Here is a 17,067-nt window from a genome sequence, read left to right as displayed (position 1 = left end):
TAGTTAGTCAAAAGCATGTATCTATTTATTTATTTAATGTTTTTTGCACTACAATGTATAGTCTTAACTCCTTAGGCGTTCTCTACCAATCTACATACCCTTGGGTGGAGGAAAGAAATCATTGGTAGGTGCCTAGAAATTTAAAACAAACATTATTATACATATTTATAAGGGAAATAACACAGTATTACGGAATTAAATGCTGTAAAGAGGTGTTTAAGTAACATCCGCACAGGTAGATCGGTCATGAAGTTAAGCAACGCTTAGCGCGACGGTCAATGGATTGGTGGCTATCTATCTATTCATGACGATATTCCCAGTGTTTCGGATGGGTGGCTCCCTCTGTCATATGGACATAAGAGATCAAGGTGGAAATGAGAATACTCCGTGGCATTTATTTAAAATATACTTTTCCTTCTATTCGTAATAAAAACATATATATCCACTAATATAATTAAGTGTAGGTGTAGAGAAAAATAGAAAAGGCACGTAACATTAACACAAAATAAATATAATTATATGAAAAAGTTGGTAGCTAATAAATTCAAATTCCGTTGATATATGTATTCCTAGAAGTTATCGAAGCTCATTTTAATATTTTATTTTGTTTACCCAACAAATTCAATTAAATATTTCACAGTATTCAACGAAGGTCCTAGGAATATCTACATATAAATTCATGAGAGTTAAACCCTAACCTTTTCATGAATTGGAATCACAGGTTTAGGCTTTATTTACTTGGTCAGTATGATAATGCTACGTGGAACATAATAGGGTGTAACTTTTATTTTTCGTGATATTTGCATTTTAAGCTAAATAAACCCTTTCCACCTTATCGCGAAACGTGGTCCTTAAAAAGTACCGTCTTTAGTACCTACTAGGTAAAAACCATCGTTTCGAAAAAAAATATTTTCTCTAAACCTAGTACTAAACTTGAATCTTTTTAAGATCACGTTTTAGAATAAAGTGCACCAGGTTTTTTTTGCTATATAAAATATTGGCTAGGTTGGGTTCCCTAATATTCTTTACCAACTCATTAATAATTGAATAATTAATCACCTGTACATAAGCACTATACAAGGTGTTGATTTGCATTTGTGCCATACTTCAGGAGAACGACATAAAATACGTAAATAATCGATTGGAATTACAGTAGACAGGAAATAGCTAATATGCACTGCTTTTTTTGTCATTGTAATGTCGTAGTATTTCAGAAGTAATCCAATTTTATGAATGAAATTTATGAATAATCGTTGCGTATGCTTTGTGTTTGCGTTTGTGTGAGGGCTCGGCACGGTTTTAAGGCCAGTAACACACGCGCCAAGTTTAAATATGGCTAGATGACATTGACGGAATTCCGAAAAAAAAAATACGTACCAATTTTTTTGTTGATTTGGGTCGAGAATCATTAGCATAATTACGTCCTTGAATATGGCACGGATGCAAATCAACAGCTTGTATTATAATAATAATGCGCTTGCTTGGCTCAGCCAAGCCTGGCTACAACGTAAGGTTTCAGTAATGGCTGGTTTACACGGGCTTAGTAACTAAGTGCTTAGTACTTGTCAAAACATTAACCACCAATTTGACGAGTGAAAAGCAACTGTTTACACGTTGGAGCTAGTAGAAGGTATTAGTGAACAGAAATTCGAAAAGGTACGAAGCCGCCTAATTCTGCGCAATGTGTATTGAATATTAGGTATACAAATGCGTACGCTCAATAGCACTAAATAGTGACCATCAGAATTGCTGCCACTTCTTGTAGAGGCCCTCGAAATACATGTAAAAAGTTGCTACCTAATCTTACAGTTTACACACTGGAACGTAGTAGTGAAAAGTAACCACTTAACTACTTAGCCCATCTAGACCAACCACGAAAGAACTAACTTTGACATTTTATTCCCTGAAGGTCACAGTTAGGTATATATTTAGCCTCATCGTTTCTGAGATAAAAGCCAATTAAGTAAGGCAAACATTTCAGGGGTCAAGTCCGTTCCTGTGGTATTTTGAGGCCCAGTGAGTGAATATTTTTGTTCCCAGGCAAGTGACGTCATGTGAGCTTAGAAGTTTATTTTCGCAGACTTATTACATAAATAGCTTGTTATGGATGAAAATGAAGGCTATGTTTTTCTTGACCTTATCAAGTTTCCGGTGTTTATTGTTTTTTTACATTTTTGTCTTTATTATATGCTTACTAGTAATATAGAAGTTAAGTATTAGGTATGATCAAAGGCATAAGCCACATGCCACGCAAATGATATCAATTATAATATTAAGCACAGATCTACGTAACGTAACTCAGATTTTTTTATGAGAATTTAATAATAATTTAGTAACTTCTTGTGCAAATACAACTTTACTAAATTAAACACAAAACTAAATTAATTCGTAGTTTAAATTAATTTGTAAAAATAATTAGTAATGCACTTTTTTGTGATTAGATAAACGATAAAGTCACATTATATTTAAAATGAATTCATTCTAAACCTGCTATAAACGATAAGTACGTCATCTAAACACTAAATATATGCACGTATAATTATGTTTTGTCCAAATTACAGACGACTAGCGTTCGACCGCTCATTATGAGCGCAACCTACGTTTGCCGGCTTAGCCACAAAATATCGGATTTCAATTTGGCTTGCACAGTATATTTTCATTTTCAAAATACTCGCACGTACCGTAGTATTTTCTAAACAAACTAAGGGTCAGTTGCACTATTTAACTGTAACAATAACCAAACCATAACCAGTCGAATACTTGCGGTCTGAGAACTGAAAATGGTGCAAGTTACCATGAGAGTCTAAAATTTTCAAACAAGGAAAAGTTTTTTTCGTGTTTTGTTTACCTGACAAATAACTTTTATGCAAATCAGTAACGAAAATAAACAAACTTATTTTTCAGTTTATACTTTGGAATGATAAATTCATTCTTGACCGCTGCAGTCATATTTAACCTTGCATATCGATCGTTCTGCAAAAGCATAGTATTAGGCCCTTTGAAAATGTCATAGATAATTATAGGGTAGACCCATTTATTATTAATATTGTGATCAATATTGAACTGTCACTTGCATTTTTTTTAAGTCGTACGTCGGATAATATGACCTAGATATATATACTGTAGAATACTGACTAGCATTTTTAGAAAAATCTTCCTCTTTAAAAAAATGAATGATTTGTTTTTTTTTTTATTAAATAAAAAAAATATAAAGTACATATTATAAAGTATGTCGGTATTACTAGGTAGAATCTACAGATATAATGATCTTATTATAGGGAAATATTAAAACTAAGTATCAAAATATTCATCCGCGTCGCTGTCAGCTGGGATCGTGCCCAAAAGGCTGGCTGCATTGCCACGCTGGATGGCAATGCATATCCTTTGACCGATGTAAGTATGCAGTCTGTCTACATCTCTATATTCTAACTCTCCTACTACGGGTCTGCTGGAAGAGATTTCTTTAGAAATAAGCAGCACCTTTGTACTATTTTCTGTTACTTCTTCTTCTTTCGTGTGTATTTACTGTGTGTACATAAATGGTTAAATAAATAAATTGTAGATAACCTAAAGTTCATTTTCAATTGTTTCAGGTATTGGCTTCAAAGTAAGGTGAAATGGTGTTTCAAAAAGATTTGACATAAATCTTTGTAAAATGTGAACATTGTGTTTTGTTTTTAATGTGAATAGTGTTTATAACAATGGAGTGTTTAAATATAGTGCAGAATGGACATAATGTATAATATAAGTTTGGAAAGACAAAAGTTCTACGCTACACACGACTTTAATAGTCAAATTCCTGAATCGAGGGACGTGGAAGTAAGTTTTAGTTTTTTGACCTCTTTCTTACTTTTAGCTAAGTTACTACAAGTATCTACGAAAATACTATGTGCAAGGATATTTTAAAAATAATTTTATTAATAAATAAGTACCTTTTTAATAAAATTACATTCAAATTGAAAATAACTTCTTTTTGAGAATTTCATAAAAAATCAAATAAGTATTATGCTGAAATTCTCCTATTCACATTACATGTAAGAAACCAGCATATACACTGCCTTTAGCGTTTTAATTATGAAGGTACCTAAACAATATAAACTATGTTCTTTTCACAATTTCTAATCTCTCTTTCGAATGAGATATTATTTTACCCCGCAGGGAACTCTGTGAAGATAGTCAAAATAAATGAAATATATTTTAAAGAGAATAAAATTTAATCGGCTCATGAAACCTAAATCTTTTCTTATAAGCCGTCTAGTCGACTTGGATTACAATCAATAAAAATACAATTTAAACCGAGTTTTTAAGAAGACTTTGTGGGTAAACTAATACCTAGTAAAAGTCAAAAAGTTTTTATTTTTAATAGGCTTTTGTGTAAAGAACAGCACGTTGTATAGCATTATTATATATACCCCGTGATGATAATGTTCTCCTGTGAAAACCACTTTCCGCGACCAGGTCAAAAGTAGCCGAGACGTGGCTTTAGACTGTTATTATGTGTATTGGACGTTGGAGGTATTAAAAGAATGATAGATTCCTAGTCCAAGTATAATTATTATTTCAAAGTACCAGTATTTTTTTCTCAGGAAAAACCAACGCACTTAAAAGAGGTCTACTATCGAAGAGAACCGATCAGCAGTAAAGTTTCTAAAACAGCAAACTTTGAGACTTAAACTATTCAACTTCATTGTAGCCGAACACTGTTAAACATTTCCAACTTCACAGATTAAATTTTGCTAACGTTTCTTAGAAAGCCACTACAAACTTGTACCGTTTGTAGCCTATTGTATAGTAAATCGATAAACTAAGTCTATTATAGGCTGGTAGTTTAAAATTGTATGCGTCTTTTGTTTCCTTGATATAAAAATATGGCACAGTTAATAATAGTTGATTGTGGAAAATTATATTTTGATTTGAACAAAGGGAAGCTTACTGGCACCCAACGTGGGACATTTTTTACTAAAGGTATTTTAGAATTTAAATTCTGTATTTGGTGGTGACAAGTAAGTAAGTAGGTCAGTCGTGTTTATAGGGAAAATTATGTAAGTCATTCATTTTCTTCTTTAAAATCACATAGGTATATTATTAGATCGAAACTTCCGATATGAGGTTATAAAACTACTACAGTGTTTACGTAATCACAAAATATTTACATTAATTGAAAATAAAATAAACTTATATATATATATACAACTTAAAACTAATACAGGGCATCAAAAAATTTACGTAATTACGTAATCTACAATATTGGAAACGTATACCTTAACTTAGAAAAACATTTTTCGCGATCACGCACGTTATTTATGCCTATCGATAACATAGGTTCAGACATCAAGGTTAAACCAATTTTCTTTGGTAAAATATTTACCAATACTTTATAATAAGATAGAAGCCTCATTTTCTTATTTGTTAACTAGGTATTTTTATAGATTTTAACATGTGGGTGAAATCAACGAGGAAAATATATGAATTGCGCATAATTTTGGGTCGGATTTCCTGACCGAGGTCATTTTCATTCAAAACGCCATAATCGTGAAACCATTAGCCTAATTAGCTGATATTCAAATAAGCTCATAAATTACTTTTTATTTGCACGCCTGTTATTAATTGAGGAAGAAATGACAATAAAATTTTATTTCACTTCCCCTAATTAAAATTTTATATTATTGATGTGATCATATTAGCCAGCTACTAAGCGGGTCTAGATATGGATATTGAATCCAGGTGCACGCTGACTGGTTTTCAAACTTGCTAGCTTTCCCAGATCCTCTTATCTTATGTCTAGTACCTATGTATATGCTAAACTGTAGTATGTATAGTAAACTAATATCATGCTTTCTGGGAGCACAGTTTGCATCAGCAAAACAGCTTCTATCTGGGCATAGAACGTGATTAATCCCCCTAAGCCTACAACACCTACAACATCGATTTTCACCACTAGTCTAACCCGAATATCTACTAGATAATATTGTAAAGGCGATCAGATTTTGACCGCTATGTATTAAATATCCAAAGCCACAGCTGGTCGAAATAAAGTTAAAGCTGACCACAGCGTTATCGGGAAAAGGCTTAGAAGCGATATAGAACAAAGTTCATTTGTTACACGTGTATGTAAAAGGACTAGGCCGTTGGTATTTTATTCGAGGTGAAAAAATGTGGGTTTATTAATAGCTAAGAGACAAAGGTCGGACACAGATGATTGACTACGGCCGGAGATCACGAACATTAGATCCCGTCACTCCACACGGAAAATATTTGGAGCAATTGTTTTCATTGTCATTTGTTTCCTTGTAAACTTACTGTGTTACTTGTTCAGAAACTGCCAACAGCGGTTTCACCCGCATCTCTTGGACACTACTCCGCACACAGGGATAAAATAACCTACAGTATTTCTAGATAAGTAGGCTATCTGAAAAGGGGGAAAAAATCGAATGAGTCCAGGTGTTCCTGAGATAAGCGCTATTTAGCAAAAACAATAAAAGCTTCAGCTTTATAATAGTGTAGACATAAATTTGTATCAAGCTGGGCTGCATTCCTGGTGGATACGATGTGTAAATATGTAAACGAGAACTTTGTTTGCATTGATTTGAAAGTTCCAATACTGCAAAACTGCAATGGATCGGCATAAATAAAGCCTTGAATGACAAAAAGAAAAACTTTTTTATAGTCGTACGTTTACATACGGCAGTGCCAACATTAAAAGTTGTGAGACAAACTGTAAAGTTGGCATTCCGAATGATGTTGGACCGTTTAACTGAGCTTAACATAAAGTATTAACGACTTTTATTGGGTTGAAGGACTTTTTATAGGCTATTTCTAGAACTTTACTTTTTTCACATTCAAATAGCATCGCAATAGCATTATTTTTGCCTAACAAAGTGCTCTATAAACAATGAACTTAGTTACCTACACTCTTAGTTTAATAATGCAACAGATAGAAGGTACCCACATATTTTGATTTAATGAAAATACGCTATAAAATACAATTCATTCATCATTTCGGTCACTGGCGTCATATTGTAAAGGTTTATTATTTAATAAAAGTTCAATTTTGAAAGCCAAGATAAATACCTAAAGTTTACGAAAATATTTTAGAAAGTTGAAGTAAATATAGATAGACTACTTAATTCAATAAATTAATAGTTTCGCCAAAGTCACTTTTAGTGTAAACTTCTAATAAGTCTTGCGATAATTGGTGATAGTAACTTGATTTAAACTCTAAGGCAATAAAGATAGAACTGGTATCTCAATAACGGATTAATAAAATAATTCCGAAACTTTACGTGCAAACTTTAGTGCTTATATTTATAATTGTTGTTTGAATTGCTCTTGTTTTAGATCCCACGCGAATATGCTAGCATTCAGATATGCTGTGGTATTTTATGTAAATGGAGGCTTTAGTTTAGGTTCAAGTTTACCTTTAATTTGTAAGATAACCTCTGAAATAATACTTCAAGTTTAGATAACTCAAGTATTTTCATATTTCTTTAGAAGTCAAGTAAAATGCAATACGCGACTAAAGGAAAATCTAAACCTCGAAAACATGTATTTTGCATAATTTTACATTTGGATCCTTTGTATAGAGATGCATTAAACGATAAGATCAGAGATAGAAGGTCTCATTATAGAGACTCGTAGAATTTTCCAGAAGTAGTTAAAGATGAACGTGCTCAATTACATATTAAAGTTTATTCCATTATACTAAATGCAGATTGTAACTGCTGGTATCACAGACAAACTCATTTAAATGACTTTTTCAATTTACATTACTTTGCGTTCCTGTGATTTAATGTAAACATTGATTTGTATGTGATCATATAAAGTGTGTGCCGTGCACCATAAATGCGTTAGTGGGTGCATCACAATCCTTCTATACTGTAAGTAGTTTCGCATTCGTAATTTTAAAGACGCCTAAATACGAGTAAAAAAATATATATCTAGGAAAATTCCTGTCTAGGTAATTAAACTAGCATTTCTTTGCCACGATAAGAAAGTAGGTAACTAGTCCCATAAAATAATTCCGATTTCCTTATTCATTCAGAGTCAGTCAACACTGCATACATTTTAAAAATCTTCGTAAAACATAAAAACGTTTCTACCGGATTGCACCTTCATTTCGTTTGAAGAAAAGCTTCGTTTCATCAATTCAGTTCAACGAATTTCATTTAACGTTTCATGCAAATATTGACGGATTTGCTTTTGTTCATTCCAATTTAGTGTTCGATTCCAATTTTGAGGTTTTACCTCGAAGAATACTCTCCTCAAGGGTATTTCATCGTTTCGTTTTTTGAATGGAAATAATAACTTTTGGGGTACTGAACTTCATTGAGGTATCACAATTTTATTTTTGGTATATTTTTTTCTTCCTGATTTGGGTATGGCATTTTATCAAATGCCTATAGTCCTATTATGACTTTTTTATTTGATATTGAAAAGGCCATTTCGTGACTTGCGGTATAATAATAGTCTGATTGTTGAACCTTAATATAATACTTAATGAATTATAATTAGTCGTTTAATAGCTCGACTAACGCTTGAAGTTGTGAAGTTTAGTATATGTGGATATTTTAGTTGGAATACTGAATTTATCAAGAAGTTAGGTAATTTTGCTCGATAAACTCAAGCTATTTACATTGTTACGGATCTTTGTCTTATACTGAAGCGTAACTGTGAATACCGAAGGCTTATCCTGTCAATGTTATAACCGAAAATCCTCAAACATTGAGGTCAGGAACAAATAAAATCTTATACACTAAAAGCTTGACTTACTTTTTCGGGTCGGAGACTTATATCTTAGGAGTATTTTTTATGATCTGATAGACAATAATCTATCATGCGGGCTCAAGGTTTTGGTAATAATAGGGTAGATTTTTGTTTTTCATGTTTCATGAAATTCTTTGAAGGCCGTTTTCAGTTATGAGAAAATTTTACCAAATTGCTTGCTGCAAAACTACAAAAACAAAATTATGGCATAAAAAACGTATGTTTTTCCAAACACAAGTTGCAATTTCAAACAAAAAAATGTTATGAGTTCGGCAGCTGGCCCTAACCAATGAATTTTGATGAGTTGCCAATAACAGTTCGAATGAATATATAGCGTAATAAAAATATTTTCTTTAAGCAATGAATGTGTCAGCTCTGAAAGTATTTCATACATTTTGTCGAAATAAAGTAACGCTCTCTCAGGTATTTTGCAAAGGTATTTAATAAAATTTCAATAATCTCTCTCTGGGTTAATATCATAATGTCGAAATTTTTCATTGTATTTTAAAAATAGATTTTATGATTTGGTGAAAAAGTGTTAAAATAAAACGTTCAGGGAGAAGTTTTCTAGCAATCGGTTTCTCTTTACACAAAATTATTTCTCCCCCAGGATTTTAGGTGACGGGCCGGATTTATAAGTGTCTTGTGTCGAATAACATGTCTAGGCTGAGTCTTATTAAAGCTTTGGTTCTATTTCACAAACATTTAATCTTACCATATCAAATTGTCACAGCTCTTGGAATCAAATAGGTATTCTTACCTATTTGATTCTAACGACTTATTATAAGATGTAATTGCTGATTGACATTTACAAAAACAAAAGACGGCGACAAAGAAATGGCAGTCAAAAAGAAACAGAAAACCTCAAAATATCATTTTTTGCAATAACCAAGATTAACAAGGCAAGGGGATAGAATCGGGTTACAGAATAGACAAAGCAAACAGATCCAAAACGCGTAACACTCAAAGTCGATTAAAAACCCAATTTCGTCCACATAGATTGAAATGTCACCAGCTCACGAATAAAATGTCGCCAGAAATGAAATACAGGGTGACATTCCTTTGATATGAACTCTCACAATTGATATTACGAGTCCTGATGTAGGTGCATTTCTGTTCTGGCATGTGTTGTATGGAGCCTGCCCGTATCGGTTATTTACTTCATTATATTTGTAGGCAAACGTAGTGTAGGACGTCCTCAGGCACGGTGGAGTGATGACTTGCGCAAGACGGCTGGCAGGAGCTGGATGCGAGACGCCGAAAATCGATCTCAGTGGCGTGCACTTGGAGAGGCCTATGTTCAGCAGTGGACTGCGATAAGCTGATGATGATGATGATGATATTTGTAGGTGTCAATTTGTTGTTATGTCAGAATGTTTGAACAATTTTTGAAAATCATCTTCATTTGCGTCTTTTCTCATACAGAAGAATGAGCATTTAAAGCCGCGCTGACTCGAAGTCGATTGGTGATTTAAAAGTTTTGAATTCAGCTGTTTTTTTTCACCTTTAATCAGTCTTTGTTAGACATAAGTACCTACCTCACCTGCAACCGAACTCGCATACCCAGAGTATTATTATATTTTATTATTTGAGGGCGCTTTGACTACTACACCACAACAAACTTTTTTTAAAGCCGTGATAAAATATTCGAAATAGCCTTCTCACCTCTTTACAATCGGAGTAACCAAGTATTGAAGTGACATCAACAAATATTTACGTTTACTTTTCAGAAAAAAAAACCAACAAGCTCATGTAGATTGGCGTACCTTGAAGCGCAAAAGCGACCCTCATCTTTACGTTCCTATATGGAGGGAGGGTTTCACATCGTTTTCACCTTTTTGTTGACTTGTCATTAAATTGGAGACCCTATTTATTTGGCATTTGGAAAAATGTGAAAACCGGTTGTTTTCATCACATAATTTCTTTCTGAAATGTTTGTAATTTCAGAAACATACTTAATCAGTTTCTTTTCCATTATCATTTCTCTTTAAGTTATAAATCTCATTATGGGCTTCTAAAAACCCTAAGGCCTCGGCTACGAATTTTGCGGGCAGCGGGGCGGCAGCGGCGGCGGCGCGGGAGTGGCAGGATCTTACGCGTATAATCAAATGGACCGGCCCTCGAATACAGCGGCGCGGGAGCGGGCAACGAGCGGTGCACTCCAGTCAAGCGGTGACCGCCCGCGCCGCCGCCGCTGCCGCCCCGCTGCCCGCAAAATTCGAGGCCGAGGCCTAATTCAACTTTATTTTATATTTGACATCTAAAACACCTAAAGATTAATCCGAATGTAGCAAAACATGTCACTCTTGTTATTATCTCGATGAAGTCTGTGCAATGGCCTCCAGTTACTTGAAACTTCAAAAGTTACCTAAATCTTAAAGGATTAGAAGTTTGATTCAGTTGAGAAAACTGATTATATTATTATATTATTATAACATTTTGTGAATCAATTCTGCAGCTCCCAAGTTTCCTAAGTACTTAGTTATAACTGTATATCGTCTTTCATCCACAGGTGGTGTATACATGGAACATGGACTTCAATCGCAGTATCCTCGGAGCGGCCACCATGCTGGTGCCCAAAGCCACCGCGTCACCATCGTCCAGCACCATGCCCACTTGGGCGCACAACTCCTGGGTCTGTCTCTTCACGGCAATGCTGGCAGTCGCTATAGGAGGGAACGTTATTGTTATTTGGATTGTTACTGGTAAGGAATCTTCATCAGTCTGTCATTATCCACAACTTTGGGATTTTACATTTAGTCCATTTTTTGGGTAACATCATGTTCGCTCCCTATACGAACTTCGCTTCCGTACTTTACCAGGGCTTTCATATGATATAGGATTCATAACTTGAGCAATGTTGAAAAGTGGGTGTAGTGTGCAGACAAAAGTGTCCATACTCCTCTAGAAGCGGGCTACCGATTGCAACTGTCGACCGCACGTGCAGCGACTGCATGACATTGGTAGACAGCTGAGAGCGACTGCACGTGCTGCTGCCGTGGCGATCGATAGCTATTTCATATAAACCAGTTGATAAGAATTCAAAGATTTACCGACGTACCACAAAAACATTTTAAACGTCTGTTGAGCAGTTATCTAAAAAATGACAGATTATGACGTCGAAATAAGGTCCGTTTTTCAGCCACACTTTTTTTAGACAAGTTTTCAACAGATGTTTAAGTTTTTGTAGAAAAACTGCTATTGTTTAATATAAAAAAGCCTTGAACTGTTTCTTTTAACCAATTCTATGTATGGAATAAAATTATCTGGCCATATAACGAGCTATGCTTTAAGCCTAAGAACAAAAGCAAATGGAAATTAAAACAATAATCTAAAACACAGACAGACAAACGGGTAACATCTGGACTAACACCCACAGTTCTATTTATATTTGAAGTCAAATAACGAGCAATAGAAAATAATATTCACGAGGCACGAAATATTGTGTGTGAACGCTGAAAACATATTTTCGAACTAAATAGCGTTACAGTGCAGCAGAAAACTTGCAAAGCTCGGGTGGAAATATTCAATGTAACATAAATTGGGACAGCATACACACAATTTTCAACATGCATATTTTATTTGACTTACGTGGTAACTGGTAGCACAAAGGCCTCTTTAATAAATGTTAAAGTGGTTTTAAGTACTTAAAAATCCTTTACAGAAACATTTTAGGTTCAAGCTTAACAATAGTTGTGTTTTTAATAGCTCTGAAGCTCTGTTTTTATTTCCACATCTGTAACAAGCAGTATTCATAATGAAAATAACAATATCAAGGTCTTACAACAGGTGAAAATATTTCCGTGTAATCTACACCATATTTTTGCGTCTTAAGTAACTTACCTTAATACGATACCAAACTTTTTCAATGCCAATAGTTAAAATTCGGCGAAGCATTTTTTTCATTTCCCTTAAAATCTTATAACTTGTAACTTAAGTATATTTACTTAAGACTAACTATTATGCTTCTAAATCGAACTTTTTGTAGGTATTCATTGTAAGAAATTAGATTAAAATTTTGAAAGCAATAAAAAAATAGATAGGTAGGTACTTTAAGAGGACGATAGAACAGCTTTTTCCTTTGAAAAATTAAATCCAGTTAATCATATTATTGTGCTTACAAACTAAGTATAAATCTTAATTTCATACCGAGCAGCTTAAGTGGATTTTGTGAAATATAATAAAAGTTCATTTTGAATTATGATGAAAATTCGTTTCAAAACGGGAACTGCTTCTTAATAGAAATAAGTGGTTATTTATTTGTAAGAGGTACAAACAGAATTAAAAGAGGATTATTTGTAGGTACTTCTTTAAAATTTGTGATGATGTTTTGTATAGAGGGGTTGAAAACAAGTTTGATAAAATAACATGTCTAGTACATAGTTAGTTAAACGTAAACTTTTATTAAAAGTTGATCATCGTAATTTATAGGTTTGAAGTTTAATTTAGTGAATATTTCTTGAAGTCTTGAGAAGAAATCTCGAAATAAGTCTATTACTGAAATAGCAGACATCGTTAGTGAAATTGCTCTCAACCACGCAAAGGTAATCGAATTTGACTCTTATGTTAATTAAAAGGCAAATTAGTTCAATGACTTTATCCAGAGAAATCATAAAATGATCCCAGACTAACAAATAAGGCTACAACATATTTTAGTAGGTCTTATTTATGAGTCTGATATGATTTTTTGAATGAGAGATAAACATTTTGAATCCAAAGATTTGAATTTTTATGACCACGATAATGCTTTGGAGAGGGTAACACCCCAGGCTCTTTTACTACTTCTTGAATTTGGGCAGGCTTAATGATTTGATCTCAGTTGCATTTGGAAAATTATACTAACTTTGGCTCATACGCTTGGTTTTTTGGAATAATAGAAGTTTGCTTGAAATTTTACGCAAGGTTTACCCCAAGGATCTATTTTAGGACCACATCATTATTGACGTAATCCCATTTGTATCGAAACTTATTACATAATTAAACGTAAACAAAATCGCTATTACGCTTTTGATAAAGAATTCCTTTATTACGTCAGATATTTTACTGGAATCTTCCCTTCCCCTTGTTCAATCAGGCACCGAGTAATTATGGGATGAATAGACGCGAGATTCAATTCGAACATGCATCGTGAATACTACGGATTTCTATATCAGCTCCCGACAGATAATTATCGAAGCTCAATAGGATAAATCGGAAGCATGGCTTTGATTTTGATTTGAAAATAGGTATTCTGGTCACTGGAGGACTGAGAAACAAACAATTGAATGAGTCATTGTCTGTACAGCTTAGGAAACACAAAGTCTATTAGTTTTATTGCTATAAGCACTCTCTTTTATTACAGTATGAGAAAAAACATTGTAGTAGAGCAAATTATTATTATAGGTTGTTACAGCTTTTTTTTATCGTCCCACTGCTGGGCACAGGCCTCTTCTCACTCGGAGAAGGATTGAGCATTAATCACCACGCTTGCTCAATGCGGGTTGGTGATTTCAGACTATATAGTCCAGGTTTCCTCAAGATGTTTTCCTTCACCTTTTTATCAGCCACTAACTATACGTACTACTAATTTACTACTCCACTTTATTTAATATTCACCTAATTATATTATCAACTTTAGAGTCATCAATTTAATATAATATTCCTTGTCAACAGCACATCGACGTATGAGGACGGTGACCAACTACTTCCTCGTGAATCTCTCCTTTGCTGACCTGATGATGGCATCCCTGAACTGTCTCTTCAACTTCATCTATATGTTGCACAGGTTAGTACAAAACAACAAATATTTATTTAAAACACCTTACATTATCTTTACAGGGTTAACCCTAATGCGACTGCTAAATAAATATAATTAAAAAAAAAATGCTTCTTTAATATTTTGCTAAGATATGCTAAAATAATTCTCACATTTTGCCAAGATAAAAATTATTTACTCTCAATCCATATTGGCTCCCATAGACATAGACTGCCATTATTAGGTAAGTACTTCCTTCTTACATTTCGCTTAGTTTATGACTCACGTTACAGAAGCGAACCAATTACCATAAGAAGGGCACCAATCTGTACTTCGAACTGGAAATCGGTAATCATATGTGGAAAAATTCCAAACGAACAGTATTTTGTTATTTGAGAAACAAAAGAAAATATCAAGAGCCACTGAGAGTTTACGTAATAACGTCCTTAGTAGGGCCGTAAATATGTCTGCTCCAAGGATAAGGAAAGATGAGCGGAGATGCCGTCATGAGGGTAGGTCAAGCGTCTTCTTGTAGGCCAAATTCAACCAAAACAAACAGTTACGAGTGAACTAACAAGGCATTCGGATTCTTTGAGACATCTGTCAACGATGGTATTACAAAAAATGGTCGGGCCTAAAGAAGGCGTACAAGGGCGAAAACAGTAACATTCCTCGTCCACAGCTCACCTACATTTTGTGTACGCTAGGTACTTTCTTAGGCGATTTTCCGTTGTGGCACCTCCGCTAGTCATTTTATCCTCCATGGTCTGCTCTCTATTATATCGCCTCTTTGTAACGGTATCCAGGCTATTATTTTTAAATGGTATTTACATCTTTTTGTGTTCCTTCGTGCTTCAATCGATCAAATGATCAAAAGGTAGACTAATAAATGGTGTACACTTCAAGCGGGATGATATAAGGGTGATTAATAGTAGACGTAATTTATAAAGTGACATCAGCAGATTATGTTAGTAGAAATATTGTAGACAACGGTCTAGGAAATAAAGGTTATGTGCCTAGAAAAAGGGTTATCTCTATTAAACCCGAAGATTCAGATGCTGATGTGAGCATAATTCCCAAATTCCTTTGCGCTAAAATGGCGGTGAAGTCTGCATATAGACAGAATACTGAAATTGGAGTCAAAACCACTGAGCATGTGTGTGTGGGTTAATAAAAAGATGCCAAAAAATGAATACCACAATAGATCCCTAAACAATGAAATGATTAACTCCGTAGTGGGCTATAATGACAAAGCAGTATTAGAAGCCATTAGGTATAATATAGCCAGACGTTACACCCACAGTGCATCGCCTAATTACAATGAACGTCTAGATTGAACATCTATTGTTTCACACTACAATATAGATAAATCCTACTAATTAGCTGAGGACGGACGGAAAAATAAAGCTTCCTTGAAACTGACGAACAGAAAATATTGTCTCTCGTACTTTCAATAATTGGCAGAGAGTGACAAAGAGAAAATTGAACGTGTAGAAAATTGTTCTAATTGCCGAGTTAGAATTGCTACCGATTTTTTATTATTTGAAGTCTAAAAGAGATAATTAAGTGATGAAGAGGTTACCTAATTAATTCAGGCTTGTTTGTGTGTCTTAATTGTTTTGAAGACAAACGTGAAAAAAATGTACCTGAAAATATCTTTGAGTAGCACTTTGATATCATCTTTTAATGGAGCAGACACTAAAACTAAACTTAACGTAAGAAACGAAACGGATAAAACATAATTACTAGATACTTACAAACTAAGTAATAACCCTATTAACTATTTTCATGAGACGTAACTAAAACCTTAATTAACCATTTCGTTTCCAACTACCGTAAAATTTAACCAACCAAAAATAGGCGTTACTATCGGATTCTATATAATTGAAATACATAAAAGTCGTTCTAAGATTTAGTGGGCCGCAAAATTCTGTTCTTCCCAGTTTATCTTTATAGGCCATTCTAACTTCACCTAGTTTTATTCGTCTTACAATTTCAGATACTTAGATCTTATTTTCTTTTGGAGAATTCATTGAGGTGCTAGGCGTTAGGTATTAAAGTTAATAATGTTGTGTTCTACAGATGTTACTCTGCTGCTTGTAGAATTATTAATTTACTATTATAATTTCAGCTATTATACTATCATACACATCTCTCACTTGCGATTTGCTGATATCGTCATCATGGCGGAAACGCTGCAGGACCTACAACAGATGCTGAACGACCTGGCTGAATCTTCTCTACGCATCGGCCTACGGATGAACTTGGACAAAACCAAGGTCATGTTCAATGAACATGTTCTACCGGAACCGATTGCGATACACGGCGCCGTTCTCGAAGTTGTTCGGAAATATGTATACCTCGGGCAGACATTGCAGTTAGGTAGAAACAACTTTGAGGACGAGGTGAATAGGAGAATTCAGTTGGGTTGGGCTGCATTTGGGAAGCTACGTCGAGTCCTAACATCGTCGATCCCACAGTGCCTAAAGACAAAAGTCTTCAATCAGTGCGTCCTACCTGTCATGACTTACGGAGCCGAAACGTGGACACTGACGGTACGGCTGGTCCAC

The 17,067-nt window shown here is 34.3% G+C and overlaps 1 protein-coding gene across 1 annotated transcript in view; it reads left to right on the top strand.

Annotated features, from left to right (window-relative positions):
- The first annotated feature begins 11,289 nt into the window (after positions 1-11,289).
- The window catches only part of LOC124631890 (tachykinin-like peptides receptor 86C), a 53,982-nt gene continuing 48,204 nt past the window's right edge, over positions 11,290-17,067 (top strand). Inside the window, exons 1-2 of the mRNA XM_047166526.1 lie at positions 11,290-11,468; positions 14,416-14,527. Coding sequence (XP_047022482.1) covers positions 11,294-11,468; positions 14,416-14,527 — 287 coding nt within the window. The 5' untranslated portion in view covers positions 11,290-11,293. The remainder of the gene's footprint in view (positions 11,469-14,415; positions 14,528-17,067) is intronic.

This window comes from Helicoverpa zea, chromosome 7 (assembly GCF_022581195.2).
Source record: "Helicoverpa zea isolate HzStark_Cry1AcR chromosome 7, ilHelZeax1.1, whole genome shotgun sequence".
Lineage (NCBI taxonomy): Eukaryota > Metazoa > Arthropoda > Insecta > Lepidoptera > Noctuidae > Helicoverpa > Helicoverpa zea.
The sequence above is the reverse complement of the archived record's forward strand: the minus strand, read 5'-3'. Positions and strand labels throughout refer to the sequence as shown.